Source organism: Epithele typhae (assembly GCF_022376455.1).
Source record: "Epithele typhae strain CBS 203.58 chromosome Unknown BXZ73scaffold_96, whole genome shotgun sequence".
Taxonomy (NCBI): Eukaryota; Fungi; Basidiomycota; class Agaricomycetes; order Polyporales; family Epitheliaceae; genus Epithele; species Epithele typhae.
This window is the reverse complement of record NW_025954287.1, coordinates 1-19,677: the sequence shown is the minus strand read 5'-3', so window position 1 is coordinate 19,677 and position 19,677 is coordinate 1. Positions and strand designations below refer to the sequence as shown.

At 60.0% G+C, this 19,677-nt stretch overlaps 6 protein-coding genes across 6 annotated transcripts; 4 read left to right on the top strand and 2 right to left on the bottom strand.

Moving 5' to 3' along the window:
• Nucleotides 1-193: 193 nt before the first annotated feature.
• Nucleotides 194-4,443, top strand: BXZ73DRAFT_106964 (uncharacterized protein; the record flags this gene model as incomplete). The annotated part of the gene is made up of 15 exons (XM_048016787.1): nt 194-328; nt 380-605; nt 653-845; nt 901-1,250; nt 1,304-1,435; nt 1,485-1,560; nt 1,610-1,944; nt 2,000-2,180; nt 2,236-2,632; nt 2,680-3,126; nt 3,181-3,297; nt 3,363-3,746; nt 3,800-3,970; nt 4,084-4,230; nt 4,297-4,443. The coding sequence occupies 15 exons, from the start codon at nt 194-196 to the stop codon at nt 4,441-4,443; spliced, it is 3,438 nt and encodes a 1,145-aa protein (XP_047872170.1).
• A 208-nt stretch (nt 4,444-4,651) lies between these two features.
• Nucleotides 4,652-6,544, bottom strand: BXZ73DRAFT_92969 (uncharacterized protein; the record flags this gene model as incomplete). Its single annotated transcript, XM_048026544.1, has 4 exons — nt 4,652-5,201; nt 5,851-5,981; nt 6,050-6,304; nt 6,365-6,544. 4 exons carry the CDS (start codon nt 6,542-6,544, stop codon nt 4,652-4,654), a joined length of 1,116 nt encoding a protein of 371 aa, XP_047872169.1.
• Nucleotides 6,545-7,108: 564 nt separating this feature from the next.
• BXZ73DRAFT_81947 (salicylate hydroxylase) lies at nt 7,109-8,978 on the top strand (the record flags this gene model as incomplete). The annotated part of the gene is made up of 8 exons (XM_048023612.1): nt 7,109-7,222; nt 7,281-7,317; nt 7,378-7,564; nt 7,668-8,001; nt 8,059-8,094; nt 8,160-8,399; nt 8,555-8,665; nt 8,745-8,978. The coding sequence occupies 8 exons, from the start codon at nt 7,109-7,111 to the stop codon at nt 8,976-8,978; spliced, it is 1,293 nt and encodes a 430-aa protein (XP_047872168.1).
• Nucleotides 8,979-9,195: 217 nt separating this feature from the next.
• BXZ73DRAFT_92967 (histone-fold-containing protein) lies at nt 9,196-9,690 on the bottom strand (the record flags this gene model as incomplete). Its single annotated transcript, XM_048026543.1, has 4 exons — nt 9,196-9,271; nt 9,328-9,464; nt 9,523-9,594; nt 9,664-9,690. 4 exons carry the CDS (start codon nt 9,688-9,690, stop codon nt 9,196-9,198), a joined length of 312 nt encoding a protein of 103 aa, XP_047872167.1.
• Nucleotides 9,691-10,001: 311 nt separating this feature from the next.
• BXZ73DRAFT_92966 (thioredoxin-like protein) lies at nt 10,002-10,724 on the top strand (the record flags this gene model as incomplete). Its single annotated transcript, XM_048026542.1, has 4 exons — nt 10,002-10,073; nt 10,253-10,332; nt 10,387-10,449; nt 10,505-10,724. 4 exons carry the CDS (start codon nt 10,002-10,004, stop codon nt 10,722-10,724), a joined length of 435 nt encoding a protein of 144 aa, XP_047872166.1.
• Nucleotides 10,725-12,582: 1,858 nt separating this feature from the next.
• BXZ73DRAFT_92965 (acetyl-CoA synthetase-like protein) lies at nt 12,583-17,948 on the top strand (the record flags this gene model as incomplete). The annotated part of the gene is made up of 9 exons (XM_048026541.1): nt 12,583-12,670; nt 12,785-13,236; nt 13,312-13,341; nt 13,374-13,395; nt 13,449-13,590; nt 13,643-13,795; nt 13,855-17,298; nt 17,361-17,683; nt 17,824-17,948. The coding sequence occupies 9 exons, from the start codon at nt 12,583-12,585 to the stop codon at nt 17,946-17,948; spliced, it is 4,779 nt and encodes a 1,592-aa protein (XP_047872165.1).
• Nucleotides 17,949-19,677: the final 1,729 nt, after the last annotated feature.

Genomic DNA, 19,677 nt, shown 5'->3' with positions numbered 1-19,677 from the left:
ATGCTTGACCATGTGCTTCCACCAGGTCGTTCGAAGGGGAGCGCAGCGACGGTGGTGGCCAGGTGACGGTGGCTGCAGTGGGGAGAGCCTGAGAATATTTAGGCGCTTGCGCGGTCTGAGTCGCGTCGCTTCGATGCTTTTCACCATCCACCACCCACCATTAACCCACAATCTACAGTGAAGGAACGCCACTATGTTGGACGGCTTCGAAGACACAGAACGCGAGATAGAGCTGCGACTCCATATACACAGCCTGCTCGACCAATATTTTCTCGACCACGGTCTGACCAAAGACTATATTGAGTGGTCAACAGAACAGGTTATAGATGTACGCATATATTCACTTTCGACGCGCATATAACAAAACGCACTTTGTTAGATTCTTTCCGAGGGCCTCAAATCTATCCCAATGACTGCATCCACCAACATTGCTCTACCTCGCGACCCCTTCGAGATCTTGTGGAATCAGCTCCAGCTCGGTAAACTCGAGCCGTATAGCCCCCGTTGGGTGATCAATGACCGCAACACCATCTCGTTGATCAGACGGTGCCTGTCTCTCGTCCCAAAAAAGGTATCGGAGTCCTACTTGTACAAGGACGATCACGGTGCGACCAAGTTTCACCTGTCTGAGGAAAAGCTGACCGCGTTCCAGATGTCCATGACTCTCCTCACCCTCTCTCCCCAGTTCTCACCTGGAAGTCCATGAGAGAAACGCCACGTCCCGGAAAAAACACCTATCCCGGAAAGTCGGTCAATAATCTGCAAGAGGTGCTTCAAACGTACAATATCTCTCGAGTGGATGATGTCGCCATGGAGGATATTTACGTACGAGAGGAAGATGCGCTGTAAGTCTCTAGTTTTCATATCATATGGCACGTTTCACGCTTTCCATCACCGTAGAGGTTACAAACTCCAGATTGACTCAAAAGAATGCGCCCGCATTATGTCACTCATGAAGTCCATCCCGTTGATGAAGCGGCAGCAGAGCGAACCTCATGTTCCACAAGCCATGCAGGATTTCCTGCGAGCGGATTCTCCTGTGCCCTTGGCCCCGGAAAGTCTTGAACTGCCGATATTTTCACGAAACGATCCGGGGCGCTCAATACTCAAGGAAGACCCCGGAGATCGTCGATTATCCACCTTCCTAGAATCAATCCCAGGCCTGTCAAAGTTGTGGCCTCGCCCTGTTGAGATCATGGAGGAGGAGGAGGACATGGCGAATGCGCATCTTGCTGTGCTAGATGCACTCCGTAAGCTACGATCTTACGTGGGTAGAGGCCCCACTCACGCCTTTTGTCACCAGACCCCTTCAAACTACCGTCATCGCCGTTCACACTAGGCACGCCGTCACTATCGAACGATTCAGATGAACATGAAGGAGCTATGATACCCTCATCTCCCAAACACGTCTTGGATCGACCTTTCAGCCCAATGGGTGAGTTTAGCGCTAACTACAGTCATCCTCCAAACTGACTCGATTTCAGAAACCGTCATATTCCCCAGGTCAGAGACGATAGGAGGCACAATCAGGCCACACACACCTGTCTTCGGTGATGGCAAGTGAGTAGTTTCTGCGTTCAAGTAGCATGCATGATGCTCATGAGAACAGGTTATCAAGTTTCGTTTCTCAGTACATTAAGGCCGTTCCAATGGGCTGCGAAGCGAACATCGTACTATCTCCGAAGTTACGTTCATCATCCCCACCGATAACGCTCTCCATGCTGGGGCAACCACCAACGGAAGCGGAAGTTCTCCCAGCGGCCGATGATGCCCAAAACCCTGCCACAGGGAGGCGCGAAATCCGGATATTAAACAGCGACGATACGGACGACTTCATCTTAAAGGCAGTGGAAAAAGCATGTGGCGGTCCTCTAAGCGATTATGACCCTTTCCGTCCAATCCTTGAAGAGAAGTTAGATGAAACAGAGAGCATTTTCATGGACGGTACGTTTGTACCCTTCGCTCGCAACCGCCAGAGCCGACCCAACTCTTTTTCCAGTACCAAGAATGCGTGACCCCACCGAATATCCACGAGAGCAGCTCCTTCCGACCACGCTTCACGACCTCGTTTCGCTAAAGCCCCAGCTCGCCAATGTTGAGGAGCAAGAGAGCAAACCCGGATTCCATTTCCTGAAGAAGGCAAAAGGACTGTCCGCTTTAAACCTGTCTCTAAGTTGGACGTAAGTACCTGTTAGTCGCTCCGAACATCTTTCTGATCAGTTCAAACTATTTCAGACCGTTTAAATATCGCAACACGGTCCCCACGCAGGAAGACATAACCGGGCTGACTGAAAGAGACTTGACTGAGAAGCTTGCGAACAAGATTGAACTGCCTCGCGACGAGATAGCTGCTAGAGTTTCTGCCTTACTCGATGACCTTGCAATTCAAGATACACTCCCTGGTATGGATCTCGTACCCTCCTCGACGGCGCTTCGAGGCGACCACGCTTCGGATGAGGTTCCATCGAAGATCTATGTCACTTCGCAAGAACCAGAGTTTATTCTCCCTCGCTCAGACCAACGGCGACTTGCTGGTATGTCTATCGAAGAGGATTGGGACTGGGAGGGTAGCGACACCCAAGACACAACGTCCCCTGAAGAAAGTTCTTTCACACAGCCTCCTCTCAAACGGGTGCGCTTCGCAGACTCTCCGCTGTGCTACTCCGCCGAAACTCCCAGGTCTATGGCTGGGACCCCACTTATCAGCTCGAATCTGGTATAGTTGTGTCGGAACAAACTCTAGGCGACGAACGGACTGTGCTCATGCGTACAATCAACGACTCTGGAAATTTCGAGGCAGATAACATCCGCTGTCCTCCCCTCTTAGACATCGACTGGCTGGATCCCTATTACGGCCTCGGTGTCTCTCCGCAGCACAACAGTGTCTATACTGAAGTTCTCCGATCACACGCTGCCCCAATGCTCTCTTCGGTGTTGCCTGACGGAGACGAAACGAGTCCCTCGCAGCCTTCGGAAGACGGCGTCATTGACGTCATTTCCTCGTTCGATAACACTCTACCACCCCACCCTATCAATCTCATTGAAGCTCACGCTCTCGACTCTGTCAACACACAACCCCAAATTATCGACCCTTCTAGTGCGATTGGAGATGCGGTGCCGCTCGACGTAGCTCCGCGTCTATCTGTGACGTCTTCCCATTCGTCCACTTCCAGTCGACAGTCGCTCCAGCAATTTCTAGCTCTCTTCGGGAAGGTCGTGCAAGTAGAGGAGGCGCCATCCTCCGAACTAGATCAACCGTATCAGCGTCAACACCAATCCCTCCCGCTATCTCACTGGGTCCTTCCATCCATTCTGCAGTTCGGAGTATTCCACCCGAGCTACTAGACCGAAGCACTCTACAGCTGTCCGACGATTACGTGCCACCCGACACTATTCACCGCTACATGGCCTCGATGGATTTTATCCAGCGCCGCGCCCTCGTCCGCGCGCTTCGAGCCTACTGCGCTGTCGAGCTGATCGAGCGAGAACGCCTTGGAGTATCGTCTTCTCCCAACGCCGCCACTACTCCCAATAATTCAGATGACGCTCACCTCATTCTCGACGTCGACGCCGCCGTTCTCTTCGTACCGCTGGAGCTTCTCCCGGCGCGCGGCGCCGCCCTCGCGGAGCTCCTCGCCCGGCTCTCCTGGCGTTACTTGTGCCAGCTCGTCATCCTGCAGTGCTACCCCTCTTCACACGACATCCGCGGGGACTCGAGCCTCGACTCGTCCGCAGCCCAGGCGAACGTCTGGAGCCCCCCAGTCGTCCGCGCCGTACAGCGCTACGGCGCGACGTTCAGATTGCCGAAGGCATGGACACCAAGCGCGCTGGCTCGGCGGTCGTCTATGCGTTCGCCGCCAGCGTCGAAGAGGCTGCCGCGTGCGCGCGGGCATATGGGGACATAACACATGCGGAGGCGCACGGCGCGGTACGGTGCCCGCGAGAGTGGTTGACGCACGAGGAGCGCGATGTGAGTTATTCTACGCAGCTCTCGGGGATCGGCGTCGGTGGTCTGTCCGAGCACTGGCGGCTCGGTTTGACGCGCTGACGGACGTTGGGCTGGCTAATCTTGGTTTCTCGCAGGGCGAGGACGAATTGTCCAGCGTGGACGGCATGAATCTCTTCGCCGCGTCGCTTCTTCTCTCACAGACAACGCTCGAGAAGTTGCTCGAGACGAGCCCAGACGAGCGGCTGGTCGAGTACTCCGACCTCGTCGGCGCGGATCGTATGGTGCGTCGCTCAAGGTGGATGGCGTGATGGGAAACAGCTCACGGTCGGCTCGTATTTGATCTTCAGAAAACTTTCAACGAGTACATCGCGAGGCGTTTGGAAGTGATAGAGTTGCCGCCATCCTCACCGCCTCCCGAGGACGTCAAACCCGACTCGTCTTCCGACCGCTCGACGTCGTTGTTTGGAGAGGGCGATCACAGCGCTGAGTGTTGATGGGATCCTCGAGCGTATGCTCGACGATGAAATACAACGCAGTACAAGATATAAAAATAGGTCTCACAAAGCGGCAGTCACAGATATTCACCCGTACATGTCGACTGTCAGATAACGCAAACGCCTCTACCGGTGTCACCGTCAACGCCCGAGACCACCTTCGCCGCGATCGGACGAGCGCCGTTCGCAGATCGTCGTCGTCCGCCGCTCAATTGACCTCCATCTCCCACAGCTCGCCCGTGCGCTCGTTCGTGCCGAGCAGTCCGCCAAATAGGACGGCCTGCGTGTGCCCGGCTGGATCGCACCAGCTCGCGCCGGGGAACCATCCACGCCCGGCGGGCGGGTCGAGCGCATGCTCCTCGTCGCCGGTGGTGTGCAGACGGTGCCACGCCCACCCTGCACGGAGGTCCCAGTCGTCCGAGCCGTCGTCGCCTTTGCTGAGCACCCACGCGTCGTCCCAGAAGTGACCCGCTCCGGCGTGTCCTTCCGCCGAGGGGGCGCCTTCGCCGTGGTAGAGGACCGCGAGCCCGTGGGCGAGCGCGGGCGTCGGCGCGGGGGAGCGGAAGGGCGCAAAGCCGTGCACGGACCGCGCGCCAGGCGAGCCGTGCACGGCATCCGCGACCGGCTGGACAGTGAGCCACTTGTCTTCGGAGATCACGTAAACGTCGAGCTCGCCCATCGCGGAGGGGAGCTCTTGCCCGCAAAACCCTGGAAAAGGGAAGGTAAGCTTGTGTTCGACGCACGACACTGGATGCTTCCTCGACGCGGAATGTTCACACAGCCTGTGCAGAACAATAGGGCATTTCGCACAAATCGCTCGGCCTTTCCATAACCAATCTCCGCCACCACCGGGCCCATGCCGCCCCGGATTGTCGCTGAATGTGGGACTCCCGGAAGGCAAGGCTCATCGTTCTAAAAACAGCTGTCATATCCTGTAGATTCTGTCACTCTCGCGCAGAAATCAAACATCTGGGAGGCGCACCGCGTGAACGCTGTACGTCCTGGCACGAAGCGTTCACACGGTGCGCCTCTCCCTGGGCTTCCCTGTTGTCCTGTGGTCTCGTCCCCAGCCGCTCTGCACCTTTACGAAGATACTTAGGATATCAGGCAAGAAATCACCATCGCCGCCGCTCTGCGCCGTACCCAACCACCGCCTCCACCCGGCACAAGGCGGCTGGAGATTAAACCATTGTCCCCGGAGCCGGGCAAGCTCAGGCTTCGCCAGGCGATCAAATGTGCGTTTGACGTTGCACGGCTATCCCTCGACAAACGTGGTCCCGAAGCGCACGGAAATACCCGGTTCGGGGCGAGGCATGTTGCGGGGATTGTGCGCAGATAGAGCAAGGGCCTGTACTCACCGCCATAACGCAGAAGCACGTCCGTATCGCCCGCGAGCCGTGTTGCGACAAGCGCGGTGCCGCCGCGCGGGGTTCGGGTGCCGACGCGAGAGCTTCCCAGGTGCTCGTGTCGAGGTCGAAGGCGTGCAGGGTGTTCAGGCGGCCGCTCTCGGGGCACCCGGCATGGATGTACATGATGTGCTGAGGCGATCTGCGTGAGGACCCATATTCTCGCCCGAGCTCCGGCCAAGTGCATGAACGGTACTCACTCCGTGCACCACGGCGGTGTGAAAGCTGCGCGGGGCCGGCGCCGCCGCCTCGTTCGCGGCAGCGACGCGTTCCCACCGAACCGAGCCTCGGTTGCCCGCCGCCCCGCCAAACGTCGCGCGCCAAACGCCCGTCTGGTGCGCGTCGAGAGGAGCCATGTCAGGCCCGCCGCGGCCGCCCCACATGTACAGCGCGCCGTCGTACCAGACGGCGGCCGCACCCACTCGGGGCTCCGGGAGGGTTTCGGCTGCGACGGCCTTTGGAGGAGTCAGCGGGCGCCAGCCCTGGGAGAGGACGCTCTTCGCGAGGTCGAAGACGTGGAGCGTGCCGCGCGGAGTGAGATCGCGGCCGAGACCGGTGTCGACGGGGGTGCGGGGCGCGAGCTCGCCGCCGTAGACGACGAGGAGGCCTGCGTCGGTGATCGCGACGGCATGGGCGCCGCGCGCGAGGAAGGGGGTGTCGGAGAGGAGAAACCAGTGGCCCTCGGCTTGTGCCATTATCGTCGGGTAAGCGGTGGCGAGGCGGGAGGCAGACGTGGGCTTGGCGTGGACCCCTGCGGACCCAGCTTGCCAGTGCACGACAACACAGTTTGCGCAGTCCCTTCACGACGAGACAGACGGGACCTGGCGCGTGACGGGCCGCGGGGGCGAGGATTCGATCGGAGCCTATCGACCCTGCGCAAACATTTGGTCGGAGCTTCGGGGCGCATGGCGCGGAGGCTGTGTAATTAACTTCGTCTTCACGTCAACCCAGTCGAGGTCTCCCCGTTCCCAACACACTTCTCGCGTTCTGGACGGTGCTTTTACTCAGCCATCATCTTCGGCTTGGTTATCAATCTAGCCACGCAGGTGCCGAAGGGCAACGTCGACGCCGGCCATCCATCTCCACAGCTTGCCGATGCCGGAGGACCGCGTCGTCCCACAGAAACCACCTAGCCCACGTCACTAGCCTCTCACGAAGGATGCGCTGTACGTGTGGGTCTCCAATAAAAACAACGGCTTGCTGGGCTGTGGGTGAACAGGACAACACCCTATCCCTATCGCGCACTCTGCTCTCAAGCCATGTCTACCACCAAGGATTTCCAGGTCACCATCATTGGCGGCGGGGTGTGCGGATTGGCGTGCGCTATCGCGCTCCAGAAAGCAGGGCTTTCCGTCGACCTGTTTGAAGCAGCGGTATGTCCTTGTCGCGTTCTATCTTCCGAAAAGACTACTCATAGTCTCCATCATCTAGGGTGCTTTCGGCGAAATCGGTGCAGGCATTGGACTGGGTATATGCGCTCTCTCATTCTGTAAACGTCTGACGTGACCTTCTGATTGCGTCTGCTTAGGGTCTAATGCTATCCACGCCCTGAAAGCCATGGGTCTATTCGATGCCGTACTCGCCAAAATTAACCCTGCGAGTTTTCGGCTAGGAGTTTTCTGTTCTATTCAGGCACTGGAGCCCATGAACTCATCTACGAAGTACGCACATCCGACTATTTTCGTGCAACGGTGTTCTAACCCCTCATATCACTAGTATGTTTTCACGCCTGAAGGAGCAGGCATCACAATGCTTCGGTAAAAACTTACCTCTGTGATACACGATGAATATCCTCTGACCCGACATTCTACCCTATAGTGCCGTCTTCCTCGACGCGCTCGTCGGACTCATCGACCCCAAGTCCGTGCACTTCAAGAAGCGCTGCACCTCCGTCGCCCCATCGGCCACCGACCCTGACCGGGTCATCGTCACCTTCGCCGACGGTACCTCGCACGAGACCGACCTCGTTCTCGGTGCCGACGGCGTCCGGAGCAAAGTGCGCGACTTCGTCGTCGGCGCGAGCGAACCGCAGCGGGTCGTGTTCAGCAACGCCGTCGCGTACCGCGGCCTCGTCCCCCACGCCGTCCTCAAACAAGCCGGGTTCAAGACGACGCTGACGGACCGCCCGGCGTGCTTCATCGGCCCGGACCGGGTGCGCCCCCGTTGATTCTCTGTCTCCACTCCCTCGCGCTGACCTCGAGTCCAACAGCACATGATCGTTACCCCCCTCAAGAACGGAGAGCTCGTAAGTACCCGCAACCCGACCCCCTCGTTCGGCACCTTTGCTGACAGACTCTTGCCCCCCTCTAGGTCAACGTCGCAGCGGTCACCGCGCGGTACGACGTCCCGATGGAGGCGTGGGCGCCGGACACGCCGTGGACCGCAGACGTCCCGCGTGCGGAGGTGCAGGAGGCGTACGCGGCCTGGGGCTCCGACGCGCTCACGCTGCTCGCCTGCCTGCCGGAGAAGGTGCTCAAGTTCTCGATGCACGTCGTCCACCCGCCGCTGGAGTCGTACGCCCGTGCGCGCGTTGCGATTCTCGGAGACGCAGTGAGTGCGCGCTTTGATGCCAGCCCCGCCGTCTGTGCAGCTCCACCGCGCTTCTGCTCTCCGTCCAACGGAGCGCAGCCAGCGACGCTAGAAGCGCGGCGGGACGCACACGGCGGAAGGGAAGTCCGCACCGCGCTGATTTCAATCTGGCGCAGGCGCACGGGATGTTGCCCCATCTCGGGGCCGGGGCTGGACAAGGAATCGAGGACGCGCTGCTTCTTTTCCGACTCCTTACCCACGCGCAGACCAAGAAAGAGAACCTTCCGGTGAGCGCGTCCAGCTCCACCTCCTTCTCGCGACTGCGCACGGAAGTTAATAAAACGCATCGCCCCCGGACGTACATAGGCCGTCCTCACAGCCTACTCCCACGTGCGACGGCCGCGCTCACAGGACGTGTGGGAAGGCAGCAAGCGCGCGGGAATGATCTACCACCTCCGCGGACCGAGCGGGGCGACGCACGAAGGGATCCGCAAGGACATCGTGAGCGGAATGTGGCAGACGGTATGGAACTACGACATCGACAGCGACATCGTCCGTGCTGTCGAGCACCTGCAGGCAAGCGGCACCTTCGCCGCTTGATCGGTGATGCCGCGGCGTTATGTCATCCACTACTCACCGCCCGCCACAACTGTCATGGAACATGGACCCCCGTGACAACTTTGCACCGCCTTACTACTTTTGTACAATTCCATGACATTGATCGATACGGAACTCTGAACATACTAGGCTGGGGGAATATAGTACACGGGCATGACGCGCATACAGCCATACATTATAAGAGCAGGACAAAACAAGCTTAAGCACCGAAACCGTAGAGAGTGCGGCCCGAGCGCTTGAGGGCGTACACGACATCGAGCGCCGTCACGGTTTTCCTGTCAGGGCGGTCAGTTGACGCGCATCACGTGTCATGGGCGCCTGCTCGACTCACCTCTTCGCGTGCTCGGTGTATGTGACGGAGTCACGGATGACGTTCTCGAGGAAGATCTTCAGAACACCACGGGTCTCCTCGTAGATGAGACCAGAGATACGCTTGACACCACCACGACGGGCGAGACGGCGGATAGCCTGTGCACCAGGACGCGTTCAATGGATGGGGAGGCAAGCAGAGTGATAGGTCACATACCGGCTTGGTGATGCCCTGGATGTTGTCACGAAGAATCTTGCGATGACGCTTGGCGCCGCCCTTTCCGAGACCCTGCGCAGTGGAGAAAACGTTAATAATGGGCTACAGCCACAACGCGTCATGAAGGACGACGCGTCTTACCTTGCCACCCTTTCCGCGTCCAGACATGTTTGAGATGGGGAGGTAAGTTGAGGAGGTGGATTGTGAGCCGACTCAAGGACGGTGGGTAGTAGAGGAGATGGTCGTGGTCGTAGAGCAAGTCGCGTCCAACGCGTTGTGTTGAATGTAATCTCGACGCGTTTGCGTCTGTTTGGTGGCGCACGTGACTGGCGTAACGCGTGTGAGGAAAGGCGCCCGTAACGTGTGCGTGTGCATCGACGCCGGTGACGACAGCCGTCGCAATGCTCCTCCGCACGCTCACCCGCCCCTCGCTTATCTCTCGCAAGCTCCCTCGCCAGTCTCCCCTCCTCGCCAGAGCCATGAGCATTCAACACATCTCGGATGCCAAGCAGCTTGACGGCATCTTGGCCAAGTCGAAGGACAAGTTGTCCGTGAGTTCTGCCGCCCTTTGCCCTTCGGCATGTCTCTTGTGACTCAGCGTCCTGCGAGCAGGTCATCGACTTCCATGCTACATGGTACCTAACTTGCCATCTCCTGAGAGTGCCAAGCTGACCCGGCAAAGGTGCGGACCGTGCCATATGATTGCGCCGACCTTCGAGTCTTGTCCAAGCAATACCCCGCTGCGAACTTCCTCAAGGTGGATGTGGACCAGGCGCCAGATGTGTCCGGGAGATATCGGGTGACCGCCATGTGAGTATGGTTACTCTACTCGGACGACGAACTCAACAGGGCGGCACGCTCTAGGCCCACCTTCGTCTTCTTGAAGGGTACATCTGAGGTGGATAGGATCCGGGGTGCGAACAAGGGGTAAGCGACATGTTGCCGTTCGGGCTGCTACTTTGTTCATGCGCGTTATCTACAGTGCGCTCGAGGACGCCGTGAAGCGGCACTCGTCGGCAGGCAGTGGTTCCTCGGAGTCTTTCTCCGGACGCGGCCATACTCTCGCAGGTGGTTCGTCAGGCAGGAGCGGGGCTGCAGGTGGAGAGACACCAGGGGCAGCTATGTTCCAGGCCCTGGACCCGAATATGCAGACCCTGCTGTACCTGCTCGCTGGTTTCGGGGCATTTTGGTACCTCAGCTAGCTAAGTGCGCCAATTCATCCACATCTACACGCCCATCCGTCTGGTAGCCTGTTGCCGTTGCATTGGATGCCGTCCCATTGAACGTGAAAACGATAAGGCGATCTTGGTGACTTCATGCCGTCGGCTGCAAGGCTTCGATCCAGTTCATCGTTTCGCTTTCAGCGCTGGCTTTCAAATGCCGGCAGCGCAAAAAGTCACACATCGGTGCGTGTCAACTTTGGCATCGTAACAGGCAGCGGTGACCTGCTTTGAGCACACCCCTTGACCACATAGTTGAGTCCTCGATCGCTTCGAACGGCGGCCGTCGGCGCATTATACGAGTTCTGCGAGTCGCGACATCCTTGCGACATGCACCCATGCACCGTTCTATCTCCGCCTTATGTTTTCATTGTCTTTTCCTGCGGCTATGTGCAGCGGATTCCGGCGCTAACCTCCTCGCGCCTGCAGCTTCTGCCGTGGAGCATCAGCGCGCCGATGTCCTCCGTTACAACGTACTGGCGACGGTATCATCACCGCAGCCTTCCTCCCGAATTCTACAGTGTCTGCTCACATCCATCGCCGGCCCACATCTATTACTCGCCCCGAGCAGCGCACAGGGTGGGAGATGAATAACAAGCCCTTAGTCTGGGACACGCACCGCAAAGGATGCGAGGAGCAGGATGTGCTCACCTTCCCGTCTGAGCTTGGCGCGGGTCGATTGGCAATGCCAACGTCAGAGCCGCTGGGTTGCCGCGGGTGCAGTGGCTGTCCGTGGACGCGCATCACGCGTCGGCGCTTCGCCTGCGCACCGAACGGCGCAATCGGAGGGCGGTCAGCACGTAGCTCTCTGCTTACCACCGTCTTCTGTTCACAGGCTGACGGCCTTCTGCCACGCGCCCCGGCATGCTCTCCGTGCGGACATGCGAAAGGCTCCACGGCATATACCTACACGAGCCGGCACCCTCGGTCTGGAGCACCGAAAACGTCCGGTGTCTCCTCCTGCGGTGCCCCCGATCCCGACGTTAAGCTCGGGATGATTGGTATGCCGGAGCGCGTTACGGCCGCGTGCGCCAACCGCCCTACAGCGTGCGGCCCGCCTCGTCGGCTGAATGCTTGCTTGATCCCGCGCGACTCGATTGACGCTCTCCGGAGATCTGTGGTCACTCGGCAGCGTTTCCCTAGCCCAAACCGGGAAACACATCGTCCCGCGCGATCTCGGTGCGTAGCCCCCAATCAGCTGCCTCCGTCCATTTCGTGTCCTCAGGCGATTTGCGACTGATGCGTCTGAACCCGTTTTGGGCATTCTACCAGATTACGGGAATCTGCGCGTCGACTGCGCAGAGACTTGGCTGTATTCTGGCTCGAATCCATCATCGTCATCATCAGCGCAGTACGCAGTGTGGCCACTCAACGGGGGCGACGGGATACTCCCGCGTCGTACGGCCGGCGTAGGACGGGGGGCCCCGCTTGGCCGTCGATGCGGCCGTCAGTTCCTCCTGGAACAAATCGTTTTCCCGATAGCTACTCCACTAGGCATATGCCGCCGGTGCCTATGGTGATACTCCCAAGCCCAATTTGAATGAAGACCCACAGAGTTTTCTCATCGTTACTTATCGCCGGACGACGCACGTCCACAACCGGTGCCCCGGAAGACTCGTTTTTTGGATTCAACTCCACGAGCGCTGGCGCTCGGGCAACATGCATCCTCGCGGTCAAACCCTTCGCGCGTAATGTGCTCGGGTCGCCGAATGGCACTGTGTTTCTCACGTCCTCGTCTCCTCTTCTATATAAGCGCATCGTCGATGTTTCGGCCGCTTGTGCAGCAGCCTCGCGTCTACGGACCATTGCTCTCCCCTCCCTCCCCATCTGCCCTGACATCATGACGTCGATCCCACTGTCTTTTCTCGCCGACCTGCAGCCCCCGCCGCCCTCCACAGGGTCCTCCTCGGGAACACCTCGCCCAGCTCGTCACCGACTCCGGCCGGGTCTCCACCCTCCTCGACTGCCTCCCGTCCACCGACACCCCCGCCCTCTGGTCCCCCGACGCCACGCAGCCGCCGCTGACGCACGCCGCGCTCAAGCGCTTCGTATCAACTTCGCCCTCCCCACCTCCGGCCTCCATGAACGGCTCGGGCCCAACGACCGCGTCATGGTCGTGCTCCCGACGAGCCCCGAGAACGCGGTCGCGCTCCTCGCCGTGTCCACCTACCACACCTGCGCGCCCGTCAACGCCGGGTGCACCGCCGGCGAGCTCGCCGAGGACGCGACGCGCCTCGGCGCGAAGGCGATCCTCACCACGCGCGACGTCTGCGAGCGGCTCGAGCTCAAGCGGCTCCGGGAGGCGCTCCGGTGCGAGGTCGTCTTCCTCCGCGCCCGGACGGACGGGCCCGCGGGGCTCTTCGACGCCGAGCCGCTGGCGGACGCCGGCGGGGTCGGGGCGGACGACTGGGACGTCGTGGCGCAGCCGCGAGGGCGCCGTCGCGGCCGCACGGGCTCGCGGACCAGTCGCTGGTGCTGCACACGTCGGGGACGAGTGGGAAAAAGAAGGTGGGATGGTTTGCGTCTGTGTATGTGGGTGCGCGGATGCTAAATCCGTGTTCCTCCGCAGGTCGTGCCTTACTCGCTGCGGTCGCTCATCGTCGGGACGTGCGCAGTGGCTGTTCATGGGAGCTCAGGCCGGACGACGTGAACAGTGAGTGCAGTTTCGACGGGGACGAGCGTGGGCTGAACGGGACGTCGGGACAGTGAACATGATGCCCTTGTTCCACGTGGGCGGCATCGTGCGGAATCTATGGGCGCCGATCTTCGCCGGAGGAAGTGCGATTATGTGCGCTGGGTTCGACAGCACTGCTTTTTGGCCGATTGTCATGGCCTGCGGAGCGACGTGGTAAGTGTCTTCACCGGCGGTGATATTCCGCGTGCTGATCGTGAACGTGCAGGTATTACGCAGCGCCGACGATGCATCACGCTATTTTGGGCTCGAAACCCGAATCAGTGCAGCCGCTCCGCGACACCCGGATCCGCATGATCGCCAACGCAGCCGGCGGGCTCCTCCCGTCTCTGGCGCAACAACTCAAGGAGACTTTGGGTCGGTCGTCCTACCGTCTTACGGCATGACGGAGTGCATGCCAATCGCCTCGCCGCCTACGAGCTACCAGCTCGACCGGCCTGGGTGCTCCGGTCTCGCGTGCGGTCCGCATCTGTCCATTCGCGACCCTCTCAACATCGAGCGCGAGGTTTCGCGAGGCTCCACGGGCGCGGTCTGCGTCCGTGGTGTTCCCACATTCGATGGCTACGAAACGTCTCTCGGCGCGCCCCTTGACACATCCGCGTTCTCATCCGAAGGCTGGTTCGACTCGGGCGATGTCGGCTACATGGACTACGACGGCTACCTGTACATCACCGGGCGGTCCAAGGAGATCATCAACAAGGGTGGCGAGGTCATCTCGCCGTTCGAGATAGAGGAGGCCATCAGCTCGCTGGCCAAGCACCGCGTCAAGGCCACTCTCGCGTTCTCCATCCCGCACGATGTCCTCCAGGAGACGATCGGGGTCGTCATCGTCCCGGCTCCCGGCGCCCCCCGCGTCGGCCTCCCCGAGCTTCTCGACTTGCTGAAGACACAGCTCCACCCTTCCAAGTGGCCGTTCGCGGTTGTCTACATGGAAGACCTCCCGAAGAACAACGCTGGGAAGCCTCTCCGGATCAAGCTAGCGGAACGCCTTGGCTTGCAGCCGCTCACGGACCACACGCCCTCCGTCCTACGCCACTTCGAGGCGGACACCCCGCCCAAGGAGGCCGCCCTCTCTCAGCCGATATCTTGCCGCCGCGTCGCCATCAACGTCGGTGACATTGAGCGCGCGCTCGCGAGCCTTGACGGTGTGGTCGAAGTGGCTGTTCGCCTCCGGAAGAATGGTTCTCCCGAGGCGTTGGTTTCGGTCGCCCCGGCCTCTGCGCCCGTGGACGTAACTTCCATATGCGACACCCTGTCTTCCATGATTCCCGGTTACGCCATCCCCGACCCTCTTCTCGTCTTTACCGAGCCTCTCGCCAGGACTCGCGATGCGGCTGTGGACTGGGAGCACATGGAAGCGGCGGTCGCGCGACGCAACGCGACGGCGATGTCTCCCCACGCCCTCCTCGTCCGCGACATTGTGGCAGATCTGCTTGTCAAGGACCCTGGCACCATCACCGGCGACGCCGACTTCTTCCTCCTCGGAGGCAACTCCCTCCTCATCGGTCGCCTCTCCCACCGCATCCGCAAGGATACGGGGGTCACGCTGCGCGTGCCGGACATCTTCGCACACAGCACCATCAACGGGATTGCCTCCCTCATCGAGACGAACGGTGGGTCGGTCCTCCTCGACTTCGACAAGACCGCGGTGAACACCGAGGTGAACAACTCCAAGGCCTCGTCCCGGCACTCGCTCGCCGACACCCTCGACCTGCCCACCTTCGACCAGTCGATCAAAGTCAGCCTCAAGGTCGATGACCGCGGCCGCAGCCAGTACCACCCGCTCGCTCTTCTCGTCCAGACCATTCCTCTCCTGTTCATCTACCCGATCAAAACCTCGTTCACTTGGACCGGGATCGTTTACATCTTGTCGGTCTTCACCCAATTCGTCGACAGCTCTTACTGGTTGCGCATCGGCTCACTTCTCCTCGCGATCGTCGGCGCCCGCCTGGTGGTCAAGATCGTCTTCCCTCTGTTTGCCATCGCGTTCAAGTGGGTGGTTATCGGTCGATACAAGCCGGGGACGTACCGCTTCTGGAGCAACTATCACCTCCGCTGGTGGATCACGAACCAGGTGATCCGTGTCCTGGGTCGTGGAGTTTTCGCCGCGCACCCGTCGACGGAGATTCTCTACTACCGTCTTCTTGGCGCACGCATCGGCAAAGACGTGTACATCGACCCCAAGGCACGCCTCGGCGAGTTCGATCTCCTCACTCTGCACACGGGATGCCGCATCGACAACTCTCTGGTCCGCGGGTTCTGTGTCGAGCGCGACGGCTACTTCACCCTCGACCGCATCGTCATCGGCCGCGGGGCGACTGTGAACACCTACACTCAGCTGGCTCCTGGTACCGTCATTCCTGATGGCTCGACCTACGGTCCTCATTCTTCCTCTCACGACGGCCCGGCTCCCAACGATTTCTCGCAGTACAACCGCGGCGCCTTCCGTCAACCCCACTGGGCTCTCAAGGTCTTCGTCGCCGCACCAATTATCTTCCTCGTCAAATTCGCCTCCTACCTTCCCTGGTTCGCCGCGCTCATCGCCCTCCTCTCTCAGCCCGCGCCGCAGGGCGACTTTACCGCTCTGGAGAGAGTCATCGTCTGGTTCGCGTCTCCCACCCGGGTGGCCTGGCACAGCGTCGCCCGTGTCGTCCGCGTCATCTTCCCTCCCCTTGTCCAGCTCGTCCTTGGGATCATCATCAAGCGCATCATGGGCTTCAACCGCGAGGGCCCTGCCGCCGACGCCTCTCAGTGGGACCTCCTTCGCCGCTTCATTAACAGCGTCCTCCTCAGCCAGAGTGCCATCAAGCGCTCCTTTGACATCATCGGCTCGCACTACGAGGTCACGTCGATGGTCTGGCGTTGCATGGGCGCAAAGATCGGCAAGCGCGTCTACTGGCCTGGCTCAGGTGTGTACTGCCCCGACCCGGAGCTCTTCGAGGTCGGCGACGACGTCGTGTTCGGGTCGCGCTCGGAGGTCTTCACCACCGACGGGCACGGCTCTGCGCGCGTCGTCGTCCGCGATGGGGCCATGATCGCGGACCGCGTCGTGCTCCTTCCCGGCACCACGGTCGGCAAGCGCACGCTCATGGGCTCGGGCGCGCTCGGGAGGCGGGAGGCGACGTACGAGGACGGCTCGGTGTGGATGGGTTCCGAGCGCGGCGAGGCGGTCTGTTTCAAGACGGGCGGGCAGGACGCGGACCACGACTCTCCGACGGTCACTCCCTTCGGCCGCGCGTTCTACGAGCGCAAGGCGTCGTACTTCGTCTTCCCCTACCCCCTGCTCGTCGTCATCAATGTCCTCGTCGCCATCGTCTGCGCCGGGTACTGGTCGATCGCCGCCGTCGTGGGCACGCAGGTCCTCAATCTGCTCCGGATTCACCTCCACCACCTCCACCTCTTCGCGGACGGCTGGCGCCAGATCTTCATTCTTTTCGGCCTGATTTCCTGCTGGTTCATCAGCACGCTCAGCCTCCAAGCCGTCGTCGCCCTCGTTTACACCGTCGTCATGAAGTGGCTGATCATCGGCCGCCGCGCTCCCGGCGGCTACGACTGGGACAAGAGCTCGTACTGCCAGCGCTGGCAGCTCCACCTCGTCGCCTCCAAGCCGCTCTACCGCGGGTACGGCCACGGCGGCATTCTGGGATGCATCAGCGGCTCCGTCTACGCGGTGTGGTACCTCCGCGCTCTGGGCGCGAAGGTCGGCCGCGACTGCGCCATCTTCGCCGGCGGCTGGGTCGGACTCATGACGGAGCCCGACCTCGTCGAACTCGGGGACCGCGTCGCGCTCGACAACTGCTCCGTCGTCGCGCACATCAACTCCCGCGGGAAGTTCTCCCTGAACAGGCTCACCATCGGATCATCGTGCGTGTCCTCCATTTGTCACGCACCACGCTAGCTGACATCGCCCCGCTTCGCGTGCGCAGCGCCGCGCTGCGGTCCGGCTCGCGCCTCCTCTCCGGCGCGAACATGGAGGAAGGGTCGATGCTTCTCGAGCACACCCTTCTCACGTCGGGCGAGATCGCGGAGTCCGGCGGCGTTTACGCAGGCTGGCCCGCGCGGCTTCTCGAAGGAGAGAAGGGCTCCCACCGGCAGTCGTCGTACCAGCTCATGTCGGCCCTGCACCTCAGCTCGCGCTACCGCAAGCTCCAGCGCGCGACGCGCGACATGCGGGACGAGAAGCGGAGGCTGGACGAGAAGCTCGAGCTCGGCCAGCGCCAGCTGCGCGAGGCCAGGCGGCAGCTCGAGGGTATGCTCCCGGTCAGGTCGCACAGTTCTTCGGAGGCCTCAGAGGCCTAATTTTCTCCGCTGCGTTTCTCTTTTTCTTTCTCTCACATAGACTTCCGCTCCCTTTCATATGCATCGTCGCGCTCCTCGATTGTCTGCTAGCATGTATCCTGCTCTGCCCCGTGTTCTCTGACGTTACCGCATCTCCGGACCTGCCGCTCCTTGTCCGTCTTAGTTCTTTACTCTCGTTCCACTGCCAGCTAATTGGCTTAACTCACACTCCTTAGTTCACACCGCGCTCTGTTCCCTCTCTCCTTGAGTCCAGTGTTCTCGTACTCCCGGAAAAAGTCCACCCTTGTTATAAGAGTAGTATCGGGCCCTCCTGTGTTGACCTCGTGTTGCATCTGTATATATTCATGCATGCATCGAACCATCGTCAGAGATCATCGAGCGAGTGCCCATTAATTACTATAGGAAGCCTCTAGTCTGCCTCGTTACCAGCAGAGTCGTATGCTACATACCAATGGAACGGTTTCTAATGTTCCAGGCACGACGCTTGAGAGATGTAGGGGTCTGCGTGTGCCAGGATATATCTGTGCGGTATGTTGCTTGCAGCGTCAAGGGACTTCCGTGGGGTTACGCTACAGCCCTTTGCATAAAAGTGCGGAATCATCACGAAAGCAATTTCGGGTAGACGCTCAGGCACAATGCGCAGATGTGACCCGGTCGTCACACCCCCCGCGAGCTGGATCCCGCGGTCGGACACGACTTGCATGAAGTCGGGTGCTCCCCATTGCCTTCCCGCACCAAGTATATGAAGAGTGATCATAGTATTGGGGAAAGAACCTATTAAACTACATGAAACTATGTACATGATTCAATTCTTGCCAACGCCTGCTTGCGCGTGATCACATGTAAGGCGTGACGAATCAACCATGGGCTTCGACGAGGGCGATGATACCATCCATGGAAAAGGCAGAAAGGATAGAGTAGTGTTGGCCACGAATAACCGTACCACGACGTACGCACGCGAGCCCAAGTGGTGCCCATCCCATCCTCCGTTAATTCGTCCGACCATCCGCTGCTGACTCGTCCGACCAGACCATATTCCATGCGGATTTCCCCCCACTCCTCTACCCACGCGCCGCGGAGGAGCTCGTTGCGCTCAAGCGAAACCTTCGAGACCCTCTCGCGAGTGGACGCTAGCTTGCGCAAGATTTGAGAAGGGGTCAACGAGACTGTACCAGCAGTGACTTGGGCCGAAGTGTGTATGCAGTTCGTCGAGATGGACCGCTGGGTTTCTCTCGATGGCTGTTATGATAAATTGTATGTCGACGGCTGAAAGGGAGCGTGAACGTCGAGGCCTGGGGAGGATACCTGCTTTGCCAGACTCCCGGAAGTGTTTCACGCTGCGCACTGCTGAAGCGGTGACCTGTGGCAGGTGGCGAGTTCGCAGATCTCGGAGACCGGCCTGTTGTCGACGACGTGCCAGTGGATCACGTATCTCGAGACTGAGGAGCCATGGCTGGACGCGGGAGACAAGAGTAGCTAGCAATCTCCGAGACGCGTCGAGCATAAGTAGGGAGTCGCGCGAGGCGCGAGGACCGCGCGCGCTACTCACAGAGGGCGTGACGCCCCAGGTCACATCTGCGCATTGTGCCTGGGCGTCTACCCGAAATTGCTTTCGTGATGATTCCGCACTTTTATGCAAAGGGCTGTAAACTGCGATCTTTGCAAATTGAAGAGGGAGGAGGGCGCGTGAACTTCAAAATTCAAATGAAATCGCGCCTCGCGTGTTGCCCCAGTCACGTGGTGTATTCGTGCAGGCGCGTCGTGCTTGCTGTAGCAGTCATTGTTCGACGTTCACCCTTCCCTCCCGACACCGATGCTTTCTGCTCGCTAGCTCTCCACGACCTCATAATCATTCAACACACCTATACAACGCCCTTTGTCGCCCACTCTCGGACGCGCTCGACCCTACCGGACGGCAGGACGCCGCTATGTCCTCTTCCAAGC